Genomic DNA, 16,314 nt, shown 5'->3' with positions numbered 1-16,314 from the left:
AGGTAACATCCATGGATTTAGGGGCAGGTAGACGTGCGGGTAGAATGTGTTCTAGCTGATCGAAGAAAATTTTGCTTCGAATTGATTAATTCTGCAGTTAATGCTGTCTACATCTGATTTAACGCTGTTTTTTTTTATTCTAGGGTGTTGATGGTGATGTCTTTTACGGATCTTAATTCCTCTTGGAGCAGCTGGATTCTGCTATCATTTTTTCAATTTGGCTCGTGTTCGGCGAGCTTGTTTGCACAGGCGGCAACACTGTTGGACGACGGACTACTGAGCTGTAGGATCCGCTTATGTGTGTGCGGGCCTCTTTAACTGTTATATTTTTGTCTATGGCGAATTTGATAAGGCCGGTTAGTTCTTCATAAATTGGACAGTTCTTAGATTCGGAGGCGTGGGAGAAACTGTTGCAATTAATACACTTTTGGATACAGATGTCTGTGGGGTCATGAGTTACACCGCAGTTTTTACAGGTGCCACTGGGACTAGAGCAATAGTTTCTTGTATGACCTAGACGAAAGCAAATGGTGTATTTGTAGGGGAAGGGGTAGTAGATAAGAACCGGGAAGCTAAGACCGATGATGGAAATCCTGACTGGAAGGGCTTTGTCGAACGTAAGGAGGACGGACTCAGACGGTTCTTTAGAGCCAGTGTTGTTTCTGAAAAACCGCTGCGCTTTTACTACCCATTGGTCTTTCAGTGCGTCGAGGAGATCTTCATCAGATTCTGAGAGTGGAACTCTTTTTATGATGCCCTTTTTACCATTGAGAAAATTTGGGAGAGAAGCAATAATTGTTCGGCCTGCTATTTGGGTAAGTTGCAAAAGAGCTTGTTGTTGTGTGGTATCGATAGGATAAACGAACATGTTGCCTCCGCGGGGGCAGTCAGAATGTCCTGGTTTGCCTATCAGGTTCATGATCTCATGGACAATGGCTTTAAGGGCTGCCATATCCATTTGTCGGAAGTTCGCCTTGCCATCAGTTACTTCGAGAATTACAGGGGGGCTTACCGGAGGACGGCGGGGCAATTTTACACAGAAGATGAACAAAAATAAAGCAGACGTCGATGTAGCAGGCAGCCACCTGGCGGATGTCAAACGACAATAACTGTCATTTTACCCTAAACTAGTAGTTCAGCTGGGCAGTTCAACCTCAGGCCATTTTAACGTCAAGCACTCACAATCGTTGAACTAAAAATTTTGAACTAACGGTTGGCGCCAAAATACGCCCTGAGTCAGTCGTAAGCTCGGCACAAATGTGAATAAAAGAAAATTTTTACCATTTCCCAAATCAGAAATATGATTAAAAGGTGTAACAGCAGGAAAAATGTTGGATAGCCGGAGAAATAGGACCTGGAGAAATAGGACCCGGAGATTAAGGACCTCAAAATAGGACCTGGAGAAATAGGACCCGGCGAAATAGGACCCAATTTTAAACATTTTTTGAAGGGTCCTATTTCTCCATCATAAGGGTCCTATTTCTCCTTGGTATTGGTCCTGTTTCTCCAGCTTCGAACGACTAAAAATCGAACGAGCATTATTCGTCCGATATTAAGGAAGAAAACCGAACGGCTCATATTGGTTTCTGCACTTCAAACACCGTTATCAATATGAAGTGTTTTCACTCAATCATAATTTTTTTTTTGAATTAGTATTCGTAATTTTTTTGCATGATTATATGCTTTATCTATTGCTTTTTAGAGCTCATTTAATAGAAAAGTAATTTTGTTCACACAGTATTTGGATTTTTGCATTTGACATTTTCTTACTGGTGTTTTCAGGCTTACCATCACCTTCCCTTTACTAATGTCCTTATTCACTTTTTTTTTATTTTTTCTTCGTGCCTCAATGATGAATCTTGGGAGGGCGTACAAGTACCTCTTAATACACAGACAAATAAGAAAATTATTATATAAAAATAATTTAAGAAACGTTAATTAATAATGAAACACTGTTTGCCCTTGCGCAAAATATTGTTTTTGCCTTTTGCGGACAAAGGAAAGAACTAGGCCTACATGGTAAGCACGAAAATTGAATGAGTTCCGTGGGGGTTTTGGTGGGGCTAGGAACGAGATTTGTTATCATGATGTCTAGTTCAGTATTACTTACATTTTATGAATTATATATATAGGAATATTATTACAATCTTACACAAACTATCGTCTGAAGCAAGGACAAAAAAAAAAGACTACTATAATTCAATCTTGATTCAAATACCATTTATTTCTTTATTACATTTTTAATTCCGTAGCATGCATTTCACACTTAGGAATTAATTCCCTAAAATTTTCAATTTAAGTTTTAAGTAATTAAAAATGGATTACGCAAACATTCGTAAGAGTTTTATCAATTGTACAAATCGTTTATTTCTCTCATTGAGCATAAGCATAGATACAGAATTATAGGGTGTCTTTCACTTACCACTTGTGGCTTGAACGGTGGTGGAATCTGCGTGTAGGAGACAGGGTTAAATCAAAACATTCAAATACAACCTGCACGCCTACGTACCTTCCCTTGAACTAGATCTGTCCAAGAAATCGGTAGGAAAAATGGATGTAGAATGATTTCTTGATAATCTTCAGAGCCGCCTCCTAATCTCTTATGTGGATCCTTAGCTAAAAGCCCACCAAGAAGATCTTTCGCTTCCTGCAATAGTGTTCGAGGGAATCTAACTTCTTCCAAAAGAATACGGTCAAAGAGAATGTCGCGATCCCGGTCGTAAAACGGAAAGTGACCCCAAATGAGCTCATACATGACAACACCCAAGCCCCACCAACGTACTGCACTCCCGTAGTCGTTGTCTTCCAAGCACTTTCGGGGCAAGGTACTCGGGGGTTCAGCAAATGTTTTGGCAGTCCGTCCGTACGTGGTATCCTCTTTACAAAGTCCAAAGTCAGCAATCTTTATGTGTCCATCTTTGTCGAGTAACAAATTTTGCAGCTGGTTACAAAAAATCGTTTCGTGGGTGAAACTCCAAGAAACAAAACCATTTATCTATCAGGTTGTTTCCTTAAGGTCCCTTAGTTGGGAGTACTACGGACGTCATTAGTTGGACGTCTGCACAATGGCAAATCCCTATGTTCAGTGAACGTACGTATTGGAACATCCTGGGAATGTCCGGATCACGGCAGCCAAAGGACGCAGGAAAATTTGTAATGGAAATAGCTTCCAATTAAAATAAAACCATAAATTCTTTGTAATAGAATTACATTTCATTTATTTTTACAAAATACAAAAAATGACAAAAAAATTACTCAAATTCTAAGCCCGGCGCAGTTTTGATGGCGTCAGCACGATAGGAAGCCATATGGAAGATTGTTCTGAAGCAGCCTAGAATTATACAAATAAAAATTAGTACAAAATTTAGATTTCATCGGACAAAGTCAATGGTACATTTTACGTTTCTGATCGAATACCCTCGCCAGTAGCTTCGACGACAGCTTTCGGGGTGTCTGCGGCCGTCGATTTGGCAAAAACGGCCATCGTTTCCAATGACGATGGCTTCATAGCCAACATGAGGTCCCAAGTCTGACCAAAACATGGAATGGTGCAGGTGCAGGTTGTTAATGCAGGTCGCCAAACTAAACGCAACCCATTCACTGATTGCAACATTCAAGCTTGCCAGCCTCTCATTTTAAAAGCTAATAATGGTAATTTTAATTACAGTTGTCCCTGGAAATTTATGAATTCATATTCTTGTTAACTGCAGATGTACCTCCTATTTCAGCAGGACAACGTGACAAACAGTCCATGAAAGGGGTTGACTGTTGTAACGAACTCACTAATGTGTTGGTAGACCAAGGTAATAAGAATTGAGGTTCATAGTTTGTAATTTTAATATATTTATTAGCCTTTTTTTCCGGTGTTCTCAGTCGACCACAGTGTCAGTTTTAAAGCACATGAACTAGGTTGTTCTACCAAAGAACCAATCTCTTCAAAATAAACCAATCAAAAGCAAGTCAGTCAACTTTCCATAAGATGGATTTGAAAGGTGCGCATGGAGGTCAATATTGCAAATATTACCCAAATATTTTCCCTGCTGAAATTTTATTTTTATTTTTTTCGTAGCAATCTCAGATGTGGACAGCGTGCCGGTACGGGGATGTTGCTTATTCCACTGAGGAACCAATTTGTACAAGTTCAGCAACCGAATCAGGAGCACCTTATTCTGATTGCCAGCCGGTTGATCCATTGCCAACATCAATATTGCCGAACATCAGTATGTTGATCCAATTACCTCAAGTGAGAACGAGCCTTCTACCCAGAATGGTGAATAATTTCCATAATGATCTTTTGTTTACTGTATTTATTAGCCTTTTTTTCCGGTGTTCTCAGTCGACCACAGTGTGCCGAATCGACCTATCGACCTACTGATGTTGCCGAACATCAGTATGTTGATCCAATTACCTCAAGTGAGAACGAGCCTTCTACCCAGAATGGTGAATAATTTCCATAATGATCTTTTGTTTACTGTATTTCTAAAAAACATTTTATTTTCAGTGCCAAGCAATACAAGCTTGCCGTTTGATTCTTCACCGCGCGTTGTTGTACTTCCTAAGTTATCAACATTAACTGATTTTTGACTATTAAACTGAAACTAACTTTAGATCCAAACGCGGCAATATTTAACATAAAAAAAGTAAAAGAAAAATTTATATTCTTGAAAGGCAAAGGTGAAGCTGATAAGGCAAGAAGCATTGAAGAGAAACAGCCATGGGAAGGTGCTCGGCAAAGAGCTGAAGGTGTTAAGGTAAACTTTAAATTAACCAAAAAAAAATTCTTAGATCTTCAAATATTTTATTAATTTACTGTATCACAATAGGTAAAACAATACTAAGAGCAATAGGTGCAAAAGACAATGTGGAATTACTTGCCAAACCAACTAAGAAACAGGATAAAATCAAAATCACAAAGGAAAAAAAAGTGGTTTGAAGTTTGAACGCATCGAAGAACAGGAATAGAGAAAGGAAGACCAACAGAAAAGGGATAAATCAACATCAAGAAAACGAAAAATGAAAAGAAAGCATAAACTGAAATAAACTAGCGAAAAAAGGGCAAAATTATCGCATGAATGGCCGAAATTTACTCATAGATGAGCTGACTCGTGTTCTATTATTTACGTGCCGTGTCATGATAGTTTTGGATAGCAATACACTGGCATGCCCTCCATGATCATTGAAAATTTAAAAAAAAAAATCTTGGATTCATTTTAAAAGGTTAAGTGACTTCGGTAATCACGGACGCACAAAAATAAGGTCTTTCCTGGTCAAAAATAATTAAAATGGATTTGTCATTATTAGTAGCTATGTGAGGTTATTGTTCCTCTTCCGCTTTAGCAGAAGCCACGCCATAACTATTGCAATTTTTCTCATAGCTGTCCCTACACAAGTTGGACATTTCAGTTTTGCTTATTACATTTAATGCTTTGGTGAAAAGCGCTCCTACCCTATATAACAGACAGCTTTCACCGCCTGGCATTGTTACAGAAGTAGGGTTTGATTTTAATATAATTATTGGAATCTTTGTAACTGTGAAAAGAATTGAAAATGTAATGAAGAAAATAAGATATAAATGGTATTTGAATCAAGAGTGAATTATAGTAGTCCTTTGTTTTGTCCTTGCTTCAGACGATATTTAGTTATAGATTGTAATATTGTTCCCATAAACATTAGTATCAAATTTTAATAATAATAAACTAGTCCTCATGTTAACATATTCGTTCCCAGCACCCACTAAAAGCCCCGCGGAAATCATTATTTTCGTTCTTACCATGTTGGTCTTTATCTATGGTTTTGTGTCAAATACTTTTCTTATTACGAAATGTACGTATCTTAAATTATCTGTATATAATTTTTTTCTTATTAATCAATGTATTAAGGGGTATTTCAGCAAGAGCGACCCCCGCCCCCGGGAACGCCCATGGAATAAGGACATCAGTCGGGAAGGGGTGATACTAGGACTGGAAACGCCAGTAACAAAATGTAAAAGGCTAAAAACCAAACACTCCGTAAAAAGAAATATAACTTTTATACGTGAGCTGTATAAAACAACAGATAGAGCATGAAATCGTGCCAAAAAATTACAAATATGAATTGAAACAAAAAAGTTATGATAGAATGATTCGACGAGTAATTGATGAAGTTGTTTGCAGTGCGGAAAACTACATAATCCGTCGGTTCTTCTTCTCCAATAGCGGATATTTAGACAGTAAGGCTATTTATGAAGGAGAAATAGGCCCAATACCAAGGAGAAATAGGACCCATGTGATGGAGAAATAGGACCCTTCAAAAAATGTTTGAACATTGGGTCCTAAATCTCAGTGTCCTATTTCTCTAGGTCCTATTTGTAGGTCCTAAATCTCTGGGTCCTTTTTCCCCAGGTCCTATTTCTCCGGCAATCCTTTATTCGATAACAGGTTTGTTATGTATTTAACAAGATGTTCCATTTTCTGTTTTATACCCTTTTTTGGTGGAATTGTTATCTACATCTTGTGTTGTGTTTTTATTCTTCTTCGTGAGTTAGTTTTCTTTGTTCCTTTGAAGAGTACACTGCTTGTGCCGTCGTTCTGTTTGTTATTTGTGATTCGCGATGCAATGGTTTGATTTTAATTACTTTTCGCGGTATCGGCGACAAGTTGAAACCGCGTTGTCTAGCATTGATAAGGCGCTATATTCCACTCTTGAGAGTCATTTCCAGCGGTTCCGTCCCAAGAATCACGAAATGTTTTTTAACAAATTTCGATTTTACTTTTCCGTTGCGGATTTTGTGCATTTTAACAACGAACGTCCATGGATCAATGACTACTATTGTCACCGATTTGATCGGTGGGGTTAGAACCCGGTAGAGGGCTCCCTGTTCGCCACATTCTATTTTGTTTCTCTTCCCTTTTTTTTGTTTTCTTGGTGGCCCTAGCGGGTCGACCCGGTCCAGTAAGTTTAAGTCTTATATACAGTCTCTACGAGTCTGTTTTCTGTCTCGTTGTCTTCCCTTTGTACCTCCTTTCAAGTCGACAATCACGTCGAAATACCCTCTTGTCCGTCGAAGTGTTCCTTGTTCAGTCAATACAAGTATAGCAAACTTCGTCAGTTATAATATTGGACAAGATAAGAAAGCAAAGGTAAAGGGACTGACAAAATAAAAGCTATTGCTACTCTCTAATTTGAGATACGCAACAAATGGTGCCGAAACCCGGGACTCTGGAAATCGAATAGTGTAAATCTCCATTTCCAGCTGTCCAACCTTGTACTTTAGCGACCTCGTGTTGTTCACGTTCCGTAACCACGCTGGTCAACCAACCGTTCGAACTGTATCCGTTGATATCGTCTACATCCTGTGTCTGTTAAGCATTTGTGCCACCTTACTTCAATTGAAAGATGAGTGAGACCCAAGGAATCATCGCAGATCCTACCAAAAAGGAACCTACAACGGCCACAAAAACCGCGGAGTCGGGGCCGGTTCATGATGGAGGAAGTATAGGAGTCATCTCAAGACCCACCAAGGAAGAATCTAAAATGGCCTTACAAATCGCCGAGGCGGGGCCCGATCACCATGGTGGGAAAGCGAGCAACGACTTATCAATTCCCAGTCTCACCCAAGCACGAGGTCTACGGAAGAGGGAGCACACCACGCTGTCGACCAGGATCCATGACTGTATCCGCCAACATCGTCAAGGCATTCGTCTCAGCAAGGGCCAATTGAGCATCTGGCGTACCGAACTCGTACGCCTGTTCGATAGCACCATGGAGCTTCACGAAAAATATGTGGAGACAGTTACCAATCTACCTGGTAAGCGCTGAGCCGAATGTGAACGATGGGAAGTACAGTTCACGACAGACCACCAGAGTGTACTGTCAGAAATCGACCAACATCTAGCATCGCGGTCGATCGTATCGTCACTTGCATCGTCAGTCACTATCAACTCAACAGTGACAAAAGCAAGTAAAAAGGAAAATTTGACTGTATCTGTAAAAACTCAACAACTCGAAACTCAAGCTCGCCACAATCAAGAAGTCCTAAACCGACATGGGGAGCTTTTATCAGACATTGTTAATGACATAAAGAAGTCATCTCTACAAGCCAAACGGCAAAGTGAGTCGTTACACGCGACCGAGCAAATCCTACAATCGATCCACGAGGTTAACGAAAAATCTTTAGCAACCGTAGAAAAGAAGATGGACATTCGACTCAAGTCTGCGATGGGCCAAATGGTGGAAGAAAACGAGTCCAGCTCCAAGAAAGTCGAAGAAAAACTAGAAGCTATCCAGAAAACCAGTGAATCGCAGTCCAAAGAACTCGAAAGGTTAAAATGCCTTGTACAACAGACGTGTGCAAAAATGTCTAGACAATGGCCCGAGGGTGAAAATGTCTCATCCCAAGTTCGTCTAGACACGTCGATACAAGGCATGTTGTCTCAACGTCGCGAAGCTTTAGGATGGCCGCAAGGCATTACCCCATCCTCACCGCCACAGGCAGCCAACCTATTGGAGCAATGCAGAAGAGCTGGGACAACGGGCGAGCAAATGGACAGCATAGGGGCAACTATCGACATGTCTCACGATCCATCGTTTAGTTGCCAGCAACAGAAAAGGGCGATCCAAAATCTGATTCTAGTCTCATCTGCCAACTTGTTGATTCTTTGAAAATGTCAGCACTTCCACCTCTCACCATCACCAAGTTCGACGGGAACCCTCTGAACTACCAGATGTTGAAGTCGAAGTTTATGACGCTGTATCACAACCGATGCAGCGACAATGGAATTCGACTAGCGCATCTGCAAGTGCTGCTCGCTACGCATGTTCTCAACTCGGTAGCCGATTGCGTGCATGACCCAAGCAAATACGAAGTGGTCTGGCATCGACTTGATCAAGAATATGGCTACACCACTATCATGGCCCAAACACACCTAAACAATCTCCTTCGACTCCCGTCCGTGCAGCCAAATGACAGCGCCAGTCTGAAAACATTCTCCAAGAAGCTTCACGGGGCTGTCTCCGCTCTGTCAACCTCTGGACTCGCGAGCGAATTAGAATCGCTGGGCAACCTCATGCATGTTGTCACCAAACTGCCGAAGTCCTTGAGGGAGAGATGGGGAGGAAAGGTAATGAAGATGCATCCCGCTGTACCTTCAATTGTCGATCTGGATGACTGGTTAACCCTCCAGTCAAAGGTTTCAGATTTCACAAAACTTATGGCCGGTCCTCCAGCGCTTCTACCACCACCAGCCGCGCCAAAGAAGAATGGGAAAGGATATCCAACTCCTTACGTTTCGACCATTAACCATGTCACCACCTCAACGTCTGAGACAAAGTCGTTGCAAACAAAAGGGGGAGGTCTGCGGGTGAACCCACCAAATACAACCTCATTTAGCCAAACCAAAGGCAGCCCAACGTGTTTTGTCTGCAGAGAGCCAATCCACAGAATTGAAGAATGTAACACCTTCAAGCAGATGTCTCCAACACAAAGAGCGGAGACAGTCTTCAAAGCAGGCAGGTGTCTCCGATGCCTTACAGGAAAGCACACCAGCCGAGCGTGCAGATTCAAATCGATTCGATGTAAGGTCAAAGGATGCAAGAATCCATGGCACTCGACACTGCTTCATGGTTCCGAGTTTTCTACAAGAAACAATGCGAGCACCTCCAGTGACTACAAGACCACACCAGAATCGACACCACCAAGGCGAGTGACTTTCGACGATAAAGTCGATGAAGCCTTCCTTGGCGCAGTATCACGCACTGGACTGGACACACCACGTCAAGTGCTGTTCAAAATTGTTCCTGTTCGTCTACAACAGGGAGAAAAGGTCTTCGATTCCTTCGGATTTCTAGACAGCGGAAGCGATTCCACCTTAATCCGAAGTGATGTGGCTAGAACCAAACTAGGTTTAGCCGGGCCAACAACGAAGATCAACGTGACTTCCTATGACGGGGGGGTCACCCCAGTTAACGCTCACATAGTGGACTTCGTCATCAGTTCGCGAGACAGCTCGACTTCGTTCCAGGCAAGAAGAGCGTATGCAGTAGACAATCTACAAGTCACTCAAAACCCGACCTTTTCGGGTGTCCAAGCAAAGGCATTCCCTCATCTACAAGGCCTGAAGCTCCCAGAAGTCCAATCCAACCAAGTAACGGTTCTAATTGGTCTCGATGTAGTAGACGCTCCGACCATAGCGAATCACGAAAACCGATGGATGGGTCAACCGGACCGGTAGCTTTCAACACGCCATTTGGATGGTGCCTGGGAGGCAAAGTGGGCCCGCAAAGCGAACAGGAGCAACCAAGCCATTATGTAGCCCACATCACATCGAGAAAAGAAGAAAGGAACCTTTCCGAACTTGTCGAGCAGTTTTGGAGGCTGGAGTCGAAAGACTCTGTACAGCCTCCTACACTCCTGTCAGCAGAAGATCGACGGGGAGAGGAGATTCTGAAGAGGACCACCAGATACATTAGGAATCACCATCAAATTGGTCTAATGTGGAAGGTCGACAATCCAGAATTGCCGGACAACCGAAGTATGGCGCTCAGCCGCCTTTTCCAAATTGAACGTCGCTTCAAAAGAGACCCGAGCTACGCCACACGATATGACGACGTCATTCAAGAATACATCAACCTTGGCCATGCTCGTCTGTTATCAACAGAAGAAGCTAAAGGGAGAACACTAAATACAAATTACATGCCTCATCATGGTGTTCAAAGTGCGACCAGTCTGACGACAAAAACCAGAGTGGTCTTCGACGGTTCAGCAGAATGCGAAGGTACTTCCTTGAACAAAAATCTTCTTCGTGGCCCGAACTACCTCCTAAACCTACTTGGAATAATCTTGCGCTTTCGCAAACACCAAATTCCCATCAGTAGTGACATCGAGAAGATGTATCACCAGGTTTTAGTTCCAGAAGAGGACCAAGATGCCTTCCGATTTTTGTACCGGTCACCAAACAGCACGACATCCCCGCTCACCTACAGGATGACAGTCCATGTCTTTGGGGCCGTCTCGTCGCCATCAACTTGTTTGTTTGCCTTAAACAAAACAGCTGAAGACCACAAGACGAAATTTCCACATGCAGCTGCCAGCGTAAAAACAAGCTTCTACGTCGACAACTATCTGGATTCGTTCGAGTCGGAAGACGAGGCAATCAAACGGGCCCGCCAGCTAAAAGAATTGTTGCAGCTGGGGGGTTTTAATCTCACCAAGTGGTCGTCGTCGTCAAGAAAGGTCCTGACAGCGATCAAACCTTTAGGCTTGGCCAATCCAAAACTGGATTTAGACCTGGACAAATTGCCCATGGATCGAGCACTAGGGATTCTTTGGGACAGGGAAATCGACGCGTTCACGTTCTAGGTGGGAGAAAAGGTCCAGTCACACACCACACCTACGAAAAGAAATCTCGTAAGTGTGGTAGCTACAGTATACGATCCGCTAGGATTCGTTGCTCCAATGGTGTTCGCCATGAAGGTGCTAATTCAAGAAGTATGGCGAGCTAAACTAGACTGGGATGAAGAGTTGCCCGAACCTCTGAAATGCCCATTCCAAGAGTGGTGTCAAAGCTTGTCGAACCTAGCAAGCATCACAGTTCCGCGATGCTTAGTAAACGAAGAGCGCCCAACAACACAGCAAGTACACATCTTTGCCGACGCCAGTCAACTAGGTTTTGGAGCAGTCGCGTACGCGAGAACAACGTACGCCAGTGAAAGGATCGACGTGTCTTTTATCATAGCCAAAACGCACGTCGCACCGTTGAAACAGCTCTCGATCCCTCGGCTTGAACTCCAAGGAGCCGTCGAAGCGTTACACTTGGCCATACTGATTTGCCATGAGATGAACCTGGATCTGAGCCAAATCACGTTTCACGTCGACTCCCAAACCGTTCTTCGATGGATCCATTCTGCCAACGTCAAATACGAAGTGTTTGTGGGCAACAGAATCGGAAAGATTCTAATGAACACCGACTATCGGCAATGGCGTCACGTCCCAGGAGTCATGAACCCAGCAGACGTCTGCAGCAGAGGATTGGATCCCAGCAACCTCAAGGAATTGCAGCAGTTCCATCAAGGGCCAGCCTTCCTGTTGTTGGAACCCCCATCATGGCCAAAGTGGGACCAGATTGATCAAGATGACCATCAAGATCCCGAAGCCATTCACGTCTACAAAGTGAGAACGGAGCCCAGTGACAATGTGATCGACCAGTGCGTGGAATATTATTCTAACAAAGTGCGCCTGGAACGAGTGCTTGCATGGTGTTTGCGGTTTATTGCAAACTGTTGTGCCAAAGTAAAAAGGGTGAAGCTAACTTCAGGAGAACTGACGCCAGTCGAAACTGAAAAGGCTCTGGCAAGGTGCATTCAACGTGCACAAGAAGTGGCTTACCCCGAAGATGTGTTGTTCTTAAAAAAGGGGAAAGAGCTGCCAAACCGGTCAAAACTCAAGCAGTTTCGACCATTCATCGATGAACAACACCTGATGCGAGTGGGCGGGCGAATTGGACAAGCACCTATTGACTACGTCACAAGACACCCAGTGATTTTACCTCCAGAGGAACGCATCACAAGCCTGATCGTCTGGGATGCTCACGTTCGAAATTACCACATGAAGGCCAACCGCCTATTGTGCGAACCTCGAAAAATGTATTGGATAACCTCTGGACGAAGGACAGTCAAGTCTATACTCAACAAGTGCATTCCCTGCAAGCGGAGAGATGCACAACCAGTTGCACCACTCATGGCTCAGCTACCAGTCCATCGCATAACGCCGTTCTTGCCTCCATTCGCCCATACAGGAGTCGACTATTTTGGTCCACTGACTGTCAAAGTAGGAGGGAAAGGGCGACGACACGAGAAAAGGTGGATTTGCCTTTTTACGTGTCTCACAACCCGAGCAGTCGATCTAGAAGTGACTGCAAGCCTCAGCGCCGAGGCATTCTTAATGGCCTTTTCCCGATTCTCCAGCATGAGGGGAAAGCCAGTCGTTGTATATAGCGACAACGGCACAAATTTTGTAGCTGGAGAAAAGGAGTTGAATGAGGCAGTCGAAGAATTGAACAACAGCAAAGACTACCTGGAAGCACAATTCACTTGTCGACACATCGAGTGGCGTTTTTCTCCGCCAAGTGGACCTCACTTCGGGGGAGTGTGGGAGAGGCTCGTGCAATCGTGCAAAAGAGCTATGAAAGTGATCCTCGGAAATAGTCTCGTCAGTGATCAAGTTTTAAATACTGTTGTGGCTGAAATCGGGGCATTGCTTAATGCTCGACCGCTGACTCATCTCAGCGTAAATCCCGAAGATCCAGACCCTCTCACTCCAAATCATTTTTTACACGCAAGACCAATGCCGTACATCCCGCTAGCATTCGTCGATCTTGACAACACGAGCATCTCAAAGAACCAGTTTGCACAAAGTCAACTTATCGTCAACCACTACTGGAAAAGATGGATCACTGAATGTCTACCGTACATCACCCAAAGGAGAAAATGGGTCAAGAGTCACAAAAATATCGAAGTGGACGATATTGTACTTGTTGTCGATCCATTAAACCCTCGGGGGCAGTGGCCATTGGGAAAGGTAGTCGAAATTTTACCTAGCACGTCCGATAATGTAGTACGTGTAGCTAAAATAAAAATTTCCGGCGCAAAAAATACCTTGACTCGTCCTGTGACTAGATTATGCCTGCTGTTAGCGCAAAATGAAATGACACTTGAAACTAGTCATACGCCTTCACTGTCAAACTCGCTTAAACGATTGGCGGTGAAATAGGACTGAAACGAAATAGGACTGGAGAAATAGGACTGGGAGAAATAGGACTGACTTTTAAAAACTTTTAGGACAGTCCTATTTCTCCATGGCATCAGTCCTATTTCTCCTCGGCATCAGTCCTATTTCTCCTTAGAAATAGTTCTATTTCATTTACCTTGTTCCGAGGGGAACGATGAGCCTCCAATCCGGTAAGCAATGTATTGCATAAGAGCGCCGGCTTATATGCATTTCTCTTTTTCAAAAACCGATGGCGTTTACTCATTATTTAAATGGTTCACAAATGTTTTATCTCTTATCCTATTTTTATTTTAATTGCTGGGGAACATGAATTATTTTGAATCTAATGGAGTTCATTTAATAAAATATTATTAGAGCAAAATCAGAATATGTAAGAGCTGTATATAACGAAAGATGTATGAAATAGTAAAACATTAGTTCAATTGGAAAAGTTGGTTATGACCACATAATGTGCGATATAAGTAATAAATATTTCTGTAGTATGTCTAATAGTAGTTTGTTAAATGAACTCTATTAAATACAATATAGTTCATGTTCTCCTGTAATTTAAATTAAAATAGGATAAGAAAAAAATGTTTTGTGAACCATTTATCTAATGAGTTAACACCATCGGTTTTTTAAAAAGTGTGTTCTTCTTCACTCGAAAGTTGTTTGTCGAAGCGACAAACAAGGGCCCGCTGTCACCGATTTGATCGGTGGGGTTAGAACCCGGTAGAGGGCTCCCTGTTCGCCACATTCTATTTTGTTTCTCTTCCCTTTTTTTTGTTTTCTTGGTGGCCCTAGCGGGTCGACCCGGTCCAGTAAGTTTAAGTCTTATATACAGTCTCTACGAGTCTGTTTTCTGTCTCGTTGTCTTCCCTTTGTACCTCCTTTCAAGTCGACAATCACGTCGAAATACCCTCTTGTCCGTCGAAGTGTTCCTTGTTCAGTCAATACAAGTATAGCAAACTTCGTCAGTTATAATATTGGACAAGACAAGAAAGCAAAGGTAAAGGGACTGACAAAATAAAAGCTATTGCTACTCTCTAATTTGAGATACGCAACAACTATTACTTGTAGGGGTTTGTTTAATATTTTATTTTATTTTATTTTTTTAAGATAATAATAATAATCCGATTTCTCATTCAGGAACTGTCCTGGGTATGCGCGTTATCGCGACTGTTTCTGGCCGTGGAGAGCGCATTTAACTTTGTGTTTCTGTCAGAATATGTGGCATATTTGATTAACTTGTTGTTCTGACATCACAATATCTCCAACAGAATTGGAGTTTCCTTCTTGCATTCTGCCTACTAGATCATTCAGGATATTTAATTGTTCCATCTCCATTGTCTCGTGCGCTGGATGACTTTTCAACGAGAAGTCGAAATTATTAAGGTGGAGTTCTTCAAATTCTGTATGAGGTATGTATGTATGTATGAGGTCTAGATTAGGCATGTGATTGCTAGGTTTCTGGCGTATCCAATCTCCTGTTGTAGAGTTGTATTTCCAGGTATGTGGATTTCCATTTAAATTCACTAACGGTGTTTTCCAAAAACAATTGGAATATGGGTGAATTGACCATCCATCTGTTCCCTGTACAGTTCTTTCCTTCGTAAGTAAAGAACGGTTGAAATCCACATTTTGTTTCATTCGCTGATATAAAAATTCTTTTGGCTTCGCATTGTTGAAGTGTCATTGCTTGACCGAAGCCTTGTAATCTTGTGTAGATAGGTAAGCCTACGGCTGCTGCAGCCAAAATTCCATTGGTTTGGGCTAAGGTAACAGCTTGTGTTCTTTTGATTGCTGATAGTTGACAGTAAACGTCTCGAATTTCTTTTGCAAGCTTGTTTTCGTGTTCTGTTTCGATGCTGATTTTATATTGGTCGTGCATTTTATTTAATAATAATTGTTTTTGGGTAGGCTGCTTTCCAAATTTTCATTAATTAATGAATCCTCAGTTTTCTGATCCATTGAAATTATCAGAGACTCCGCTGGCGGTAAATTTCCATTCTTGTCTTCCTCGATGGCCTGAATTTAATTTTCTTCTATTGTAGACGTTGTTTCTGTTGTAGTTAATGTGGTCATTTTGGCTGTCTGTGTTTATGACTGTGGGGTCGTCGAACTTTCTTTCACCGTTGTCGTACTCGGTGTAGTTGAGCTTGGTTGACGCGTTGTTGTTGTTGCTGTTGTTGTGGAGCTTGTCGTAGTGGCTGTTGTTGTTGTTGACGTAGGCTTCATAGTTGTAGTGGTTGTTGAAGTTACTTTAACAGTTGTCGTAGGCCTAGTAGTTGTGGTAGGTTTAGTGCTTGTTGACGTGTCTATGGGCTTTGTAGTTGTGGCGGGTTTTGTTGAAGTTGATGTCATACTGGGTTTAGTTGTAATTTTATGCGTTGTTGTGGGTTTGTTTGCTGCTGTGTTTGTAACTGGCCTAATTGTAGTAGTAGTTTTTACCGTTGTTTTTGTCGTTGTTCCCAATGTTGTTTTTATGGTGGGCTTCGTGGTTGTTGTAGTGCTTGTCGTTATTGTGGATTTTTCTGTTGTGGGCGTGGCAGGGGGCGGAGTCAATGTTTTAT

At 42.4% G+C, this 16,314-nt stretch overlaps 3 protein-coding genes across 3 annotated transcripts; 2 read left to right on the top strand and 1 right to left on the bottom strand.

The window, feature by feature from the left end:
* Nucleotides 1-172: 172 nt before the first annotated feature.
* Nucleotides 173-958, bottom strand: LOC130690709 (uncharacterized). Its single transcript, XM_057513643.1, has one exon. It carries the CDS (start codon nucleotides 956-958, stop codon nucleotides 173-175), a length of 786 nt encoding a protein of 261 aa, XP_057369626.1.
* A 7,684-nt stretch (nucleotides 959-8,642) lies between these two features.
* On the top strand, nucleotides 8,643-11,335 carry LOC130690708 (uncharacterized). The gene is made up of 2 exons (XM_059497004.1): nucleotides 8,643-10,009; nucleotides 10,066-11,335. Exons 1-2 carry the CDS (start codon nucleotides 8,643-8,645, stop codon nucleotides 11,333-11,335), a joined length of 2,637 nt encoding a protein of 878 aa, XP_059352987.1.
* Nucleotides 11,336-11,443: 108 nt separating this feature from the next.
* Nucleotides 11,444-13,744, top strand: LOC130690707 (uncharacterized). The gene has a single exon (XM_057513641.1). It carries the CDS (start codon nucleotides 11,444-11,446, stop codon nucleotides 13,742-13,744), a length of 2,301 nt encoding a protein of 766 aa, XP_057369624.1.
* Nucleotides 13,745-16,314: the final 2,570 nt, after the last annotated feature.

The sequence above is a fragment of the Daphnia carinata genome, chromosome 9 (genome assembly GCF_022539665.2).
Source record: "Daphnia carinata strain CSIRO-1 chromosome 9, CSIRO_AGI_Dcar_HiC_V3, whole genome shotgun sequence".
Taxonomy (NCBI): Eukaryota; Metazoa; Arthropoda; class Branchiopoda; order Diplostraca; family Daphniidae; genus Daphnia; species Daphnia carinata.
Note: the sequence above shows the minus strand (reverse complement) of the source record. Positions and strands in the feature narration are given on the sequence as shown.